This window comes from Prinia subflava, chromosome 8 (genome assembly GCF_021018805.1).
Source record: "Prinia subflava isolate CZ2003 ecotype Zambia chromosome 8, Cam_Psub_1.2, whole genome shotgun sequence".
NCBI classification, from domain to species: domain Eukaryota; kingdom Metazoa; phylum Chordata; class Aves; order Passeriformes; family Cisticolidae; genus Prinia; species Prinia subflava.
The window spans coordinates 8,971,617-8,987,015 of NC_086254.1; the positions used below are offsets into that span (position 1 = coordinate 8,971,617).

At 50.2% G+C, this 15,399-nt stretch overlaps 1 protein-coding gene across 1 annotated transcript in view; it reads right to left on the reverse strand.

Annotated features, from left to right (window-relative positions):
• Positions 1-14,314, reverse strand: part of TBX4 (T-box transcription factor 4) — a 32,872-nt gene extending 18,558 nt beyond the window's left edge. The window contains exons 1-3 of the mRNA XM_063402843.1: positions 13,770-14,314; positions 12,881-12,975; positions 1,404-1,523 (exon numbers count right to left, since the gene is read on the reverse strand). Coding sequence (XP_063258913.1) covers positions 1,404-1,523; positions 12,881-12,975; positions 13,770-14,162 — 608 coding nt within the window. The 5' untranslated portion in view covers positions 14,163-14,314. The remainder of the gene's footprint in view (positions 1-1,403; positions 1,524-12,880; positions 12,976-13,769) is intronic.
• Positions 14,315-15,399: the final 1,085 nt, after the last annotated feature.

The window sequence follows — 15,399 nt, forward strand, 5'->3', positions numbered from 1 at the left end:
TGCGGGGGTTTTTGGAAGTGTTCAAAGACCCTTCTGCAAAGGGAGACGGCCCTGCATAAGGGAGTAGCTGTGGGCAGGAGTAGAACTGGTGTGGCTGCACCCTTCACAGCCAGGCAGGGCTCCCACAGCCTGTCCCAGTGGGAAGGACAGCTAAAATCTCAGTTAAAAAATGACAAAGTCAGGAAAAGCAAATGTTTAAAACTTCCCACTCTGGAGCTGCTCCCAGCACCCTTCTGCAGCTCCCCTTGCCCCACACTAGCTCTCATGGACACAAGGCTCAGCCATGAGACATCATTTAATGGCAACGCCCTTGTTACTCCACATTGTTCTTATAAAACCCCAATAAAAGCAATATTACCAAAAACAACAGAAACTTTCCAGCAGCAATAAAAGGAAAAGGGGAAACAGCTCTAGGGCTGGCAAAAACTAAATTAAACAGAGTTAACAACTATCCATCATCTCATGTTTAATGTCTGAAGCACACAAAGTGGCCACCGTGGTGCAGAGACCCTCAGTCCACTCCTCTTACCCAGCGGCATTCCGGGACAAAAGCACATGGAAAAGGGATTTTTTTAAAAAAAACTGGAGCAGCCCTAATGTGCAAGTAAATAATTTCTGCTTTCTGAGATGTCACTGGGCTCGTTCCCTGTGAAATTTTCCATTGCTTTTCACCAGGCAGCAGCCGGTGGAGGGATTTGGGGAAACCACAGCGAATAGCGGCAGGGAGGGAGGCTGCTGGGCATTCTGGGGGGGAAAAATCAAAAGAGAAAACAACACGTTTCCTTTGTCAGAGAGCAAAAATCCCAACTGCCCCTCAGGTAACTTTGCTGGGAAGGGCACAGGGAAAGGAAGAATAACAGAAGAGAATCAGGGCTCTGAGTAAACCACCCCACATTTCGCTTTATAGCTGCTCTCCTAAAAGCAAAATATTACTATAGAAGAAAGGAATTTAAAACTTTTCTTGAGTCACACAGAGACCTAGTTTTGAGGGCCAAAATGGACCATTAGATCATCCTGTCCAAGTCTCTGGCACAAGGCAGGCTGTGGCTTTACCCTCCTACACTGCACATGGCCAAATAACCTGTGCTTGGGCTACAGCACCTTCTCCAAGAAAACCCCCAGCCTAGAACACTTTGGGGATGGACGAGTCATCACCCCCAGCAGCACTTTTTTCCAGCAGTTAACCACCCAGGCTGTTAATGATATTTCATTTTATATTTGTCTGGTTTAAACTTCCAGCCCTGGCTCTTGTGTCCATCATTGCTCCACCAACGAGAGCTCCGGGATGTTGGCGTCCCTCCCGTGGGAAGGTGTTTGTGTTGGTTTCTAAGTTTGCACAACAAATGGTTGATCCAATTGCAATTTTCTTATGGAAAACCAGGCAAGCAGCAGTGTTTTCTTACCATTTGTTGTCACAGAATTTGTACCGGTGGTCGTCAGCCGGGACGATGTCGATCAACAAAATGTACTTGGTCTTGGGGTTCATTCCAGTCACTTTGACCTTGTAGCTGGGAAACATCCTCCTAAGGAAAAGCAGAGGGACACCCCGTTAGTGAGGCATGGAAGCACTGGAACTGATGGAGACTTGGAGCAGCAGCCCAAAAAAAGCAGATCCACCCTCAGAGGGATTTGTGCGAGGACAATATTGGTTCTTGTTTATATCTGAATTAAACTCTCTCTTTCCAGAGTGTGTGCCAGTGAAGAAGTGGGCACAAATTTTGATAAGGGTGTAGGGAGGGGGCAATGGACCTGTGCCAGGAAAAGGAGGATGCAGAGAGAGATATAAGGGGTCAAAAAATCCCTGTTTGTGGGAGGCTTGGACAAGGAGCCCTCAGTTCTACAGGAGGCTCTACCTGGCTTACAGCAGCATCAAAATTGCAAATTTTTTGCTGCTGTGGAAATGTTTGAAGTCAGGAGACCTGCCTACATTTCAGAGGAAACCAAGCAGAGGCTTTGTCATTCACACAATCCTGATACCCACCAGGTCCCACCACTATCCCTGTGTTCTCTCCAACAAACTGAGAACTGAGGATCAGCACAACCAGGGAGACACAAAGGGTTAAATCCTGTAGTGGTGCAGACAGGCTCCTCTGGCCTCCCCGGATTTCCCAAACTCAAGCACACCCATTAAACCTTTCTGGAGCCTGAAGCACGGCAGAGCTTCCCCCCACAATGTGCCTGTGCCCCTGGCTTCAGCAACCAACAGCAAACTGGAGCATCCCATAAACCAGTGCATCACTAGAGAATAATTTCATGTCTTACAGACCCGAGGAGTCTGTGTGATATTAAATAACATCTTTAATTAAGCTATGTGGCTGTGAAAACAGCAGATTCCATCACTGTCCAGCCTTGCAATCCAAAGGAGAGGGCCCTTAATGGATCCTGACACTGCCATGGGCTTCCCAATCCCTCGAGGCCGCGTCAGCAGCCAGGATTTGCAGGATTAGGCACTTCACATCCTCAGAGTAACTATTTTCTTGGCTCCATCTTCCCCACCTCCTCCTCATCCAGTAAAAACACCCAAGTCAATAGAGCAAGCTGGCTCACCACAGCCCTGCAGCCAGGACACAGAGTTCTCCCTCCCGCCGGCACAAGGGGATGGAGGATGAGAATTGCCACATGCTGGGCTCGTTCTAATTACGTGAATTAAGATGGGCCCAAATCCTGGTGTCATTTCTCCATCAGACATCAAGGCCACTTTGTCCCCCCACTTTATCCCTCTTTTCCTGAGCTGGTCCAGGTCTGCAGCACCATTTTGTCGCTGCTTGGGGAGAAGGCAACAAAATGGGCCCTGTTCAAAATCGTTTCAATTGACTCTTTTAACCGCCCTGCATAAATTCCAGATGTTTACCATGTAATTAGCCCGGACTAAAAAGGGGTGGTTTACCAATGTCCCTCTTTGATTTTCATTCATAAACTCTGCACTCCTCTTAACCTTGTCCTCCTACAGGTAAGCACCTGGGTAAATACAGTAGGACATTTCAATTTGTGAATACACAGCCCAATTCACACATTGAAAAAAATTGTATAAGGAATCCGATCTGAATGCCAAGATTTTTTTTTTTAATTAGGCCTTAAAATGGCATTTCAAAATGAAACAAAAAAGAAAAAATAAAAAGGAAAAAAAAGAGGAGAAAATTATTAAAAACCAGAAATGAGATGGACACAATTTGACAGTTTGTCATACCTGCATTGGGGATTTTTATAACATTGAGCTTCTGAATTTCTTTTTCCCTCAATCATTTCATTTACTGTAGAACATCCAAGCTGCTAAAGTAGCTGAACTGATATATTGTAAATGTTAAGTGCTTTTTTAATGGCATTTAAAATTAAGCTTCAGCATATGGAGTTCATATAGCATGGACATGCCTGAGTTTATAATGTTCTTTAGTATAGCCCTCTAAAATAAATACAAAGAGCCAAAGTACTACTATAATATATACAGCTGAAATTCTTTAAGGATAACAAATGGGGACTCACATCTGATTGAAGGTGTTGCTTAACTTGCAAACCACTCACTATCTCGCAGTGGTAGCATTGTGCTCAGCAGTCCACAGACCCAGCTACAACCAAGTTTGCCAACTCTCCGCATTCTTTTCCAGGAAAACACAGGGTAGATTTTAGTAATCTGGCTGTGCATGGACATTTCATCATTATTATTAGCTGCTGCATTTTGGCCTTAAAGAAAAAATATGCGACTAATGTGCTGTCCAGGGACTTGTCAGTTTAATTTTCTTAATGAAAACATATTTCTCAACCCCTTGGCAGAGGCTCATTTAGTAAATATCTCTTTGCAATACGATACAAACATGGGTTGTGCATTTCTGGTGGGAAGGCATGACAAACCCGAGAGCTGGGGCCAAGGAAATGCAGTCATAGAGATTGAATTAAAAAGAAAAAAAAAAACAAACCCAAGAGACAGCACCTAATATCATGTCCTGGCCCTTATTAAATGTCCCATTTGAAAGAAGGGAGCAGAAAACCACGGTGGAGCTGCACCAGCCCTGCCCGGGAGCGAGGCCGTGCCTACAGTGGCTCTATAGAGCTCGCTGTCAGCCCTGGGAAGGGGCCAAAAACCTGCCTGCTTCCCCGAATTTACTGCAGGTCAATGGAGCTACTCAGAGCCACGAGGAGCAGCAGCTCTGCACAAGCAGCCCCTCTGGCAGCCCAGTGCCGGGCGGATGGGCGGCTCCGCCGAGGATGCTCTGCCCCGGCCAGCTCCTGGACAATAGGTTGCTTCATCCCCCATAGCTCGGGGACCAGCACAGGCACAAGAATCACCCAGTGCTGCAATAAAACTTGCCAGCGTCTTGCCAAGCTCTGGGAAAGCTCAGCCTGGCGTTGGTGGGAGGTCTGAAGCAAGACCCGGGCAGATCTCTTGGTTTATCCACCCTCCTTCCCGCACGGCGCCAAACAGGGAGAGAGCATTGCTGGACAGAAACTGGGGACAAAAACTGGGAATTTGGGGCTTCCTGGGGAGCGAGTGCAAGCAGGTGACATCTGATCCTCAGGGCACCTCCTGTGCCAAGGGCAGCTGCAGCCCTGCCTGGGCAAACGGGGCAGCTCAGGGAGGTTCAGTGATGGGCACAAGTGCAGCACAGCAACATCAACCCCCCGGCAAAGTCTGAGCCACCAATACTCAGATTAATTGCAGCAATTCCTGGCTTCATCACCTTTTGTTCAGCCCCAAAACCTGTTTGGACACAGTGTCTGCGGGCTGCAGCAAATGCCCTGACTGTGCCAATGACAACACCATCCCTGGGGTGGGGATGTCCAGCACTGGGCCAATTTCCTTCCAATTTGCACTCCTTTTTTTTGAAAGCCACAGCAGGTGTGTGTCCAACCCAGCAGCACACCTCAGGTGGAGGCAGCAGGGCTCACCCACCCCACAGCTCCCCTGCCCACCCAGGGACCACCCAGCAGCCCTGGGAGCACCCGTGTGATGCACAAGGGACTCGGCACAAGCAGCCAAGCACCAGCCCCAACAGCCTCTTCTGCAAAACACCAGAATTGACAGGACTCCAGTTTTAGGCATGTTCAAACTCATTTCTCCCTCCCTCCAGCTCCAGATGGAGCAGAAGGGACCATCCAGGCTCCTCAGCCCTGTCCTGAGGGTCTCGTGTGCCCCTTAAAGCTCTCTGCAGGGTTTAGTGGCTCTGACAGGCACATTCCTGTCCCACCCCTGCCCTGGCAGGGACAAAGGGCTGCTGTGCCATGGCTGCAGCTCTCCCTGCCCCTCACAGGGCAAAACTTAAATCAATTTCTATGTTCACAAAAGAAAGGCACCCTCAAAGACAGCGATCATGGTGAAAAGGCTGCGTTGCCTCCTTTGTGAGCAGGACACCCCACAAGGCACTGAAATCCCACAGCCACTGGGTGATGCCCTGGGGAGGGCAGGGGGGCTCTGGGGACCGTGGGCAGTGGGAGCAGGGTCAGCATCACCAGAGCTTGGCACAGCACTGCCACCGCCCCAGCTAAACCCTTCCCTGCAGATGAAACGTAGCAAAAACAGTAAAAGCCAGGAAAATAAACAAGCAGCACAATTCCACTGGCCTCCCAAGCTTCAAAGATGATGTGCTAGTGAATTATTTGTTCTGATAATGAAGCAGTCACTGCTTAGCTAAGTTTATGCTAGGCACATTTTATCTCTACATGATATTCACAAATTGTTTTAAAATGAACTGTTAGAATAAGCATCTCTTGTTTATTTATTTATACTATTACTATCCAATCCCCTTAACCGTGGAGCAGCTGCTGACATGGAGCCAAAGCTTCTATTATGTTCAAACAAAGTTTAATTGATGTGTAATTGGCTGGTTGGACTTGGAAGTGAGTGATAAGAGGAAAGCTTTGCTTTCCTCTGGGGCAGCAGTTCCCAGCCTTTCAGGCTCTCCAGGCTTGGCCTCTTTGTGAGCATCTCACGTGTTTTAATCTCCAGATGAGCAGGTCTGGTTGATCCTGCAAAGATGGGTGGCTGCAAAGCTCCCACGTCCAGCAAAACCTTACTTTTTGGGCAGGGGACAGCAAACCAGACAAATGGAGAGAATCAGAGCTGATTGAGGAGCTCAAACCCTCATCTGAGCAGTGACTGTGCTGTGCCACGCTGCAACACATCAGCAACAAACCCTCACCACCCTCCTGTTCACCAGGACTTAATCTGACCTTCACTCAGATGCCAACACCATTCCTGACATCTGTAAGGATGCATTAGCTGGGAAGGGACGTCTCTGACCAGCACAGGGAATTCAAACATTTCCATAGAGAAAACTGCATGGAACCAGGACACCTGAGCAACTCAAGCCATGCCCCACCAAAGGCTGTCAGTGCTCTCTGAAGCTCATGGATTTATGTGGATTGGTGCTCACTGCGTGTCCCTGAGGTGTGGATGGTCCTTCAGATAGTACTGAGTGCCTCCTTCTGTCCTTTCAAGGGGGTAAAAACATCCCCGAGCACTTCAGCAGCTCAGCAGCTGAAATTCTACTTTTTTAAGACAGTAAGACCAAGATTTCCAAAGACAGACAGAGATTTTACAATCCTTGCTTTTGGGATGCTCAAATAAAGCAGTGACTGGATTTTCAGAAGCTCCCGTGCTGTGCTGCCTGTGGCAGGTCAGGTTGTGAAAGGATCAGAAAACAACTGCTCACTCAACATCTTGGCTAACAAGATGTGTCGTGGCTGAGCAACCACCTCCTCATTCTTCTGGAGAACCGGCCACAGCTGCTTGAGGATGCTTCTCCTTGTCCTCATAGTTAAAAGGGAAAAGAATGGTGTGCAGAGGCTTCAAGAACTATGTCTCCATTCTGATGACCTTTCTTTGTTTTTTTCTGATTTCCCTTCTTTTGACAAGTATTTCTTCCACTGACTTAACGCATCTTCAAAAACAATATTCTCCAGGGTAGATTAAAACAAATTTGGGGATGTCAGCTGTTTCTTTTAGCCTTTTAAATGGCATTTCCTTTTTGATAGATTCTTGCTTTCAGAAAATACTTTAAAGAGATCAAAGAGTTTTTCAACAGGGTCCCATTTTCCCAGTGTATCCTAACCCTCAGTCCCTTATTTCTCTTATCACCCACGCCACTCCGTTATGACGCTCTGTATACAAAGTAAGAGCAGTTAACTTTGAAGTGCTGGATTAGCCCATGCCAGATCCTTGCCTCAGAATAACAAACAATACAGGTTCAACAGGAGTTCTCATCAGTAGTTCATTTTTCAGCCCCAAATTCACTGTCACTAACACAAGCAACATTGAACTCTCAGTCTATGGGCAGATAGGAGAGATTTATCTGGTGGCAGGACCATGACCTAGTGATGAGAAGGTCAGACAGTTAAGGGATTTTTATATTTTGGAATGGCGAGGTTGTATTTTTTCCTTCTGGCTAGCACATCTAATTTTTAAATAAAACATTGTTTCTCACATACTTGAGAACTTGGCTAGCTGGATGGCCGCTTTCATGGTCTAGAAACACTTCCTTTCTTTGCCCCATGGTGACTTGAGGCACGGGCAGGCTCCTGGCCATGGGCTGCTTCTCTGGACCTTCATTTTGCTGCAGCTGAATTGAGCAGAGAAAATCCCAGCGTGCAGGAGGATGGGAGAGGTGGTGGCAGCAGCACAGCACAAAGGTGCCTCAGAGAGACCCTGGGCAAGAGCGTGGTCACCAGCAGCATTTCAGGGCAGGTTTGCTCCCTCTCCAGCCCAGCTCCCTCGGCCGTGGGCTGAGGGAGCAGCTGAGACAGCCTTGGCACTGCTGCAGCCACTGCCCCGCTGCCCAGGAGCCTCTGAGGCAGCAGCAGAGCCCCAGCAATGCTTGGGACCTTCCCCAGCTGATCTGGGCTGGGGAAAAGCCTCCCCTCACCCTGCCACAGCGCCAGCACAAAGACGAGCAGGGGAAGCTTTGGGAACACCCTTAACTGTGAGCATCCCATGTCTTTAAAAAGCAGGGATGGCTGCTTGAAGTGTATTAGGGAGCAAACTCCCATCCCTGCCCTCCTCGGCGAGCACAAGCCCTGTCTCCCTTGCCAAAGCTGTCGACAACTTCAGCAGCACAGCCAAGAGCCATTGGAGTCCACTCCTGCTTTTTGCTATAAAAGCAGGAGTTTGCCTGAACAGGATAATTCCAGGACCCCAAATTTAGGAACGAGCAGATCAAGCATTCCTCAAATATCTATTTTATTTCTATGTTTTAAATTGACGGCTCACATTCCTTCGTTGATCTCGGATATTAAGGTTTGCTTTTGGATCAAAAACCATCAGCAAAAATTCTTGTAACTGCCTCAAAAGATTCTGGACAAATATTTCCCTTTAATTGTAATGAGAACTGGGCATCCATATGCCCTACAGAGCCATGGAAAATTTAACTTTTAAAGGATTATTCACACAGGAAAGCTGCACCAGCTTAGCCAAAGCATTTATACTTCTTCAGACCTTGATGTTCTAAAAACTAGTTTTATTTTGGTTTACTAAAGTTGATTGGGAACAGATTTTTTGTTTTAAACTGAAATAAGCCACTTTTAAAATGAAACTCGAAGATCTAAAGGGGATTTGCATCCTTTCCATACATGCAGGATGCTTTATTGATTCTATTTTTTCCTCTGCAGCATTTTCCTATATATGCTTCTTAAAACCTGCTACCATAGAGACCAAAGCTGGCTTTGTACCTGTGCACATCCTGCACTCCAGCCAAAACTCAAATTCAGTATCTTGAGCCTCCTGTTATGTCTCAGGGACAGTTCTGCTACCACAGAGAAATGACATATTGTTTTCTCTTCAGGAACTGTTCACAAAAATCTGACCAGACATCCTGTGAACTGGCATTTTTTACTGATGAAACAAAAGCTTTATCAAATTGTTTCTGCTTGGCAATACCTGGATAGAAATTACAATGCTGCAAAGACTGGCACCTTGGAAAAAAAACCTAGGGAACAGCTAAATAAATAATCAAACACAAAGAAGAAACCCTGAGCCAGGAAAGCTGTGGAAGCAAAGATTAACTTCCAGCAGAAATAAAGTCTGAAAGATGAGATTTCACAAAGAATGGTTTGCCACGAGCTACAAAAAAAAAAGAAAAAAAAAATCTACAATTGTTCTGTGAAATAATAGCACATAAAAGCAAGAGGATGAAATCGGAAAGCCAGATTTACAATGAAGTCCCTCATTTGCTTTCTGCTTTCCTCACCCCTCGTACAATTTCCCAAGTGTGGAATTCCTCAGATCCCACAGGAAAGGTGCACCCTGCCACGACAGAGCCAGAGCGATGCTCCCACAGCAGGGCAGCCCGAGGGGAGGAACCCAGAGGTGCAGCTGCATCCTCCAATGCACCGTCAGCGTCTAGATTGATTGGATTAATTTGATTTAATTTGGTCTCACCGACTGCAACTTTTCGGTGGTGGAGGTTTTTAGGGTATTTTTTGGTTAAGTATTTTTTGGGAGTGAAGGGTTTGTTGGTTGGTTGGGTTGGTTTTGGAGGGGGTTTTGTTTGTTTTAACACACACACACACGGGAGGGTTTGTGAACAATTATTTCCAGAACCAGGCAGTCCCAGCTCGCTGTGGGCGCTGGATTCATTCCCCCATCCCTGGAAAGCCGCGCTGTGAGCAGGGATGGGAACAGGGAGCGGAGAGGGGCTGCTCAAACAACGGGATTCGTTCTGCCTCCCGAAAAACCTGCCCGGCAAAACGCCCCTGGCTGCGGGCAGTGCCCGAAGGGATCACCCGTGCCCGCCTCTCCTCTCGCTCCCTCCGCTCCGGGCAGCGCCGGGGACGGGTGATCCCTGCCCCGAGCACATTCAGCCCTTTAAAACCATCGCCAGATAATTTTCCGGAGGAGAAATCTGTGATTAGAGCAAACCTCAAAGTGGAGGAAGGAGAGGAAGGCTCTGGGTGGTGGAGCCGGCGCCCATCCTGCGGGCGCTGCCACGGGCGCTCTGAGGGATCCCAGCGCTTTTCTCCAAAGTTCAGGGAACTTTGCTAACATAAACTTTTTATCTTTTGATGATCCTTTTAATATAAAATAATCTCTTTTCTTTCCCCTCCCACAATGAAGCAGTCGGACATTAAAAAGATAGCAAGTGCATTTTAAAGATGTTTCCACTTTATAAATCAAACTTTCTTGGCAACAACACGATTTCTAGTTCAATGCTGAGCTTGCTGTGTTCTCCTAATATCTCCTACAGATCAGTCCTAAGAGGGAGTAATAATCCCCTAAAGTAATTCTCAGCCCTAAATTCTCGATAATTTATAGTTGGCTCGTTCTGTGGAGCTCTACAAAGAACGAAACAAATGACTCCCCCTTTCCCCCCCAAGTAAGTTATCAATATTTGCCTTGTTTATACAAAAAAGCTATTTTACACCATTGCCATGGAATTAACGCTTCCGCTGAGCTTTACATTTCCTCTCCATTGAGTGAACTTGTCATTAAAGTCACTTTTTTGTTGTTGTTTGAAATTTAAAAATCAGGCTTCCATTTCTTTTCGTTTGTGCCCCTTGAGGTCAGACAGACCTACATTTAAGTGATTTCAACTAACGGCATTCAGGGGCATCTCTGTGCCTGCTGGGAGGGGGATTAGAGTCCTGATTAGTGCCTGCAATTAGCCGCTTTCCCTCTCTCCACACCCCCCCAATGCTAAATGCAAGTGCACACAAATCTCCATTAACCATCGTTTTTTTAATTGGCTCAAGAGGAGGTTTATTATTGCGACTCTCTATTTAAATAGCTTGGGTAAAATAAAATCTGCATGGAGTAATAATTTTCCTTTTGTCCTTTGCATGGGGATTAGCAGCAGATCGCGGCTCGTGGGCTGCCCTGCCCTCAGCACGGCCACGAGTGGCATCGCTACGAACCCAAACTCAAGGCACCACGGGATTTAAGCTGTTCGATTTTTCGGCACTTCTTATGTTAATTATTTTGTGTATTTTTGCTGTCGGTGCTGCGGCAGAGCCCGGGCCGGGCCGAGGGGACCGAGGCGGGTCCCGGCATCGGCGGCGCCGGGGCTGCGGTCCCGCTGCGGGGGCTCCGGGGCTGTGCCTCGCTGCTAAAAACACCGATAAAAACCCTCGTCCTGAATTTTGACATCATTTGCAGCTGAAACCAGTGAAAAAAAAAAAAAAAAGGTTCTTTTGTTCCGTCTTATTCATCAGGACTTCAGCCCCTTCTTTAATTATTTTTAAAATTCAAAACTGCTTATAAAAAAAAAAAATTTAGCTCGATGGCGCTGCACTGAATTTCGCAAATGGAGAATTTGGCTCTTAAATAACTTTAAAAAAACCCAAATTTTTGTACATCTTGTGGTCCACCCCCCATCCCACCTCCTGAAAGGTGCACTGCCAGCTCCACCGGACAAGGAATGTGGGACTGAGCCCTGTCCATATGGAGCTGTTTAAACGAGCCACGTTAAGTCTTACCGAGAGATAACACACACGTTTGGGATGCTTAGGGTCTAGAATTTGGTACAGATATTACACGTCTCCGCACAGACACACTCAGATACTATAAATTAAGAGTGAAATATCTGAGGTCTTGATCCCCTCATCTGAGCTGACTTAGGGAACAGACCCATCCAAACCAACCCGGCTCTTCCCATCAGCTGCAGAACAAGCCCTGAGATTTTATACTCCAAAATAAAGTGTGAAAAGGACAGAGTTACCTGCACCATCACTCCATAAACAGCCACAAAGCAAATCAACGGAAGATTCCCGGGACATACACCCCCTCCCCTGGGGGAATAATGGGAATATCTTGATTATTAGAGTCCAGCTTCCCTACACCGAGCAGCACTGCCGGGACGGAGGAGAGCAGAGGGAAACCTCTCATCAATCCCAAAAATCCAATGCCGAGGGCTGGGTTCTGTGTCTCACAGTTTGAGCAGCAAACAGGGGAGAAAAGTCACAGACACTCCATGAGAACCCCCGGTTGCCCTGCACGAAGGATCAGAGACCACAGAGAAATAAAAACGGCACACAAATTATTTGTGGGGGTTTTTTCTCGGTTTTCTCCCTGTTATTCGAGTGTCTCGCTAGCACAGTGTAAAACAAGCAATTACAGGGCACGGCAGAAGCACTCGGATGTGCTGGAATTAAATGTTAATGCCTCAATTTTTCCTTCCCAGCAGCAGCGAGGTGAGCCCGCTGCCGCAGAAGCCAAGGGCAGATACTTTGGTGCCCGCAGTGACACCCGGCTAATTTTCTAGGTAATTATCTGGTTCCTGAGCCGATGATGGTCTGAGGTTTAATTCTGATTCTTAATTTTCTGACATTAATTCTGCCATCTCCCACCAGAGCAGCCCGGGCAGGACAGGAACCCTGAGCAGATGCAGGGCTGAGTTCTCTGGGCAGCTGAAGCCTCTGCGAGGTTCTGGTGTCCCTCCCTGGGTGTGCACGCTCAGGGGGCTCTGATTTGATAAAAATAATTATTTGTTTCCAAGGGAAAACAGATTTTTTTTTTAACCCAGAAATGACACCCATTTCTCTTTCAGTTTTGAGATTAAAAGAACCTTCGTACTGCTAAACTTTGATGCAGAGTATCCCAGCACAGGTCTTAGTGCCCGGCACAGAAAAGGGAAGGGGGTTTGCTTTGTGGGGGGAAAAAAAATCTACAATTATGCTTATTTCCTAATTTTAAAATAATTTTTAAAAAATCATTACCAGAGAGAATCGGGACTAAACGTTCCAAACTACTCCACAACATTTTCTAGCATCTACATTCCAACTGCCACAGTCAAACACAAGTACAGCTTACATTGAAAAAATGATCTCACTGAAATCTGCAATCACAATAATATTTTTTAAATGCCACTGACTGTGGCAGCTCTGCAAAACCCAGTCTTGGTAAACAGGATATTTCATAGAGACCAGAAGCAATACATGTTTGCAGGGAATTTTCACTAACCTGCCTGCTTTGGTTATTATCATTTCCGTGCCAGCTTCATGGAATTTCTTCCATAGCTCTTTCTCATGGAGATAGACTTTGATATTTTCTATTGTCTGCAAAAAAAAAAAAAAAAAGATAATGAGAAGAGGAAGAAATGATGCAGAAAGCCTGTGAGAAGGGCTGGGGTTGGGGACACTCAGGGCCCGCGCTGCAGCCGAGGCTCCGGGCGAAGCCACCAGCCTGTGCGGGAGGAGGATGGAGTCTCAGAAATTCCGCTGCCCTTTGCCAAAAATAAGAGAAACAAACGGAGGCCGGCTTTAATTGCAGACTGTCACAACCAGGCAGGACACTGCGGCTAAATGGAAATTACTTTTCTGTAATTTTTTTTTTTCTTTTTCCTAGGGGAAAAAAAAAAAAGTCTATTGGGGTAGACTCGCCCTAAGCCTCCCAAAAACCGGGGCCAGGAGCAGCCGCGGGGACAACGGATCCGCGTCCAGGGCCGCGCTTTGTGCGTTCCGCGGGATGCCGGGGACATCGCAGAGGCGCGGCCGTGTGGGGCGAAGGCACAGAAGCCAGGATTTATTTCGGGATGGAAAACCTCCGGTGAATTCCCGGCCGGGCCGCAGCCCCGGGAGCAGCAGCGGCGGCTCCGCCTCGCCTCGGGCCCTGCCGGCCGCGGCTTTCGGTGCTCGGATTCTCCCTTTACCGACCTGCGCACGGACGGCGGGCCCGGGCCGGCCTGCTATGGACAGGGAAAATAAAATTATAACAATAAAAAACCAAAAGAAAAGTGAAGAAAAATGATCTTTCCTCGCAATCCCTCTCGGCGTCGTCGCCGGGCGAGGTGGCGGTGGCGGGCCGGGCTGGTGGCGGGGGAGAGGGCGCAGCAGGGCCGGACGGAGCGTACCTGCTCGGGGTCGGGGAGCTGCGGGCTGCTGAGCGGCGTGGTGCTGCCCCCGGCTACGCCGAGGACGGGGGAGCCGGCGGAGGTGTCCGCATGGCCGGGCGCGGGGGCTGTTGGAAACCCTTCCTCGGTTTCAGACAGGCTTTTCTCCTGGAGCATTTCCTTGGGGGAGAGAGGCGCAACGTTAGCTGGCGGCACCGGGGGCCACATCCAACCCCTGCCCCTCGCCCAGCCACCTGCGAGGCCAGGCCCTGCTGGCCCGGCCCGTGGTCGTTCTTGGAGCGGCGACACTGGGAAGTGACACCGCCGGACCCGGGGGAAGCCGCTGTGCCCCAGCCCCCGCGGGGGAGCCGCCCACGCGTGGCTGCGCTCCCGCCTGAGGCCAGGGCACCTCATGTCTGATGTGGCCGCAGCCCCCCAGCCCCGGTTCTTTCTCCCCTCCGGTACCCGTCGGGGAGGGCAGCCCGGCCCGGTCGGTCTCTCTGCCCCGTCCCGTCGGGGCTGCGGGGGCTCCGCGACGAAGAGCTGCGGCGGAGCCGGCCGGTGTAAACAGGGGGAGTGCTGGGCTCCGAGATAAAAGGGCCCCTCTTAAACTTGGACGGAGACTGGGAAAAGCCAATAAAGATAAGGCCTGACAGCTCCGCCGGGGCTGCCGCGCATCAACGCCGACTTTTACAGCGCGGAGGGACGCGGCCGCCCGCCCCACTTGACGGACGGACGGACGGACGGACAGACAGACGGGCAGCGGCGGCCGGGGGGGGAGCGGCTCCGAGCAGGCTGCGGGGTGCCGGTCCCGGGGACCGAAGCCGGCGCTGGCCGCGGACCTGCGGCCCCCGAGGGAACGCTGCTGTCCCCGGCCCGCAGCCCCGGTCCCTGCCCCGAGCCGCCAAGGCCGAGCCGCTCTTCGGGAGAGAGGGGCTGGGATCCCAAACTGCAGCTCCAGCAGAGCTCCAGGGAGAGCGGGACAGGCACCCCAAACTGCAGCTCCAGCAGAGCTCCGGTGAGAGCGGGGCTGGGACTCTCCATTCGCACCGGAATTCCAGGGAGAGCTCCCGCCGAGGAGCCGGGCAGCTGCGAGCGGACACGTACCCCGGTGACCAGCCGCAGTCCCCGGGGCAGGGAGCACCGAGCGGGGAGCACGGTACGGGGCTCAGCGCCCCCAGATCTCCAGCGGTCCCTCCGCCCGGCTCGGAGTGTCGGGACGGCCCCAGCCCGGCCGAGGCGCGGGTGTTTCCCGGCGTCCAACCGCAGAGCAGAGCCGGGTGACCGGGAGGGCACAGGTGGGAGGTGTCCGCCGCGAAGCCCGAGGGCAAGGCTGCGGCCCGGCACCGGGACCGGTGCTGCCCGCACGGAGCAGGTTGCCTGGCGGGGAGCAGCGGGGCAGGCTGGCGGCGGTGTCCCGCCCCAGGCCGGGGCTCGGCGGGCTGCAGGGAGCCCCGCACCCTTAGACCCCCCCCAGCTCCCTCCCGTCCTTCCCGCCGCACCCCGGGAACTCACACGGCCGGCCGAGGGGCAGGAGGCGCAGCGGGGGGCTCCGGGCTTGGCCTGGGGGCGGCTGCGGCATGAAGGGCATCCGCGGGGCGCTCAGGCCGGGAGCGGCTCCGCGGCCCCCGATGGCAGCGGCGTGCGGAGC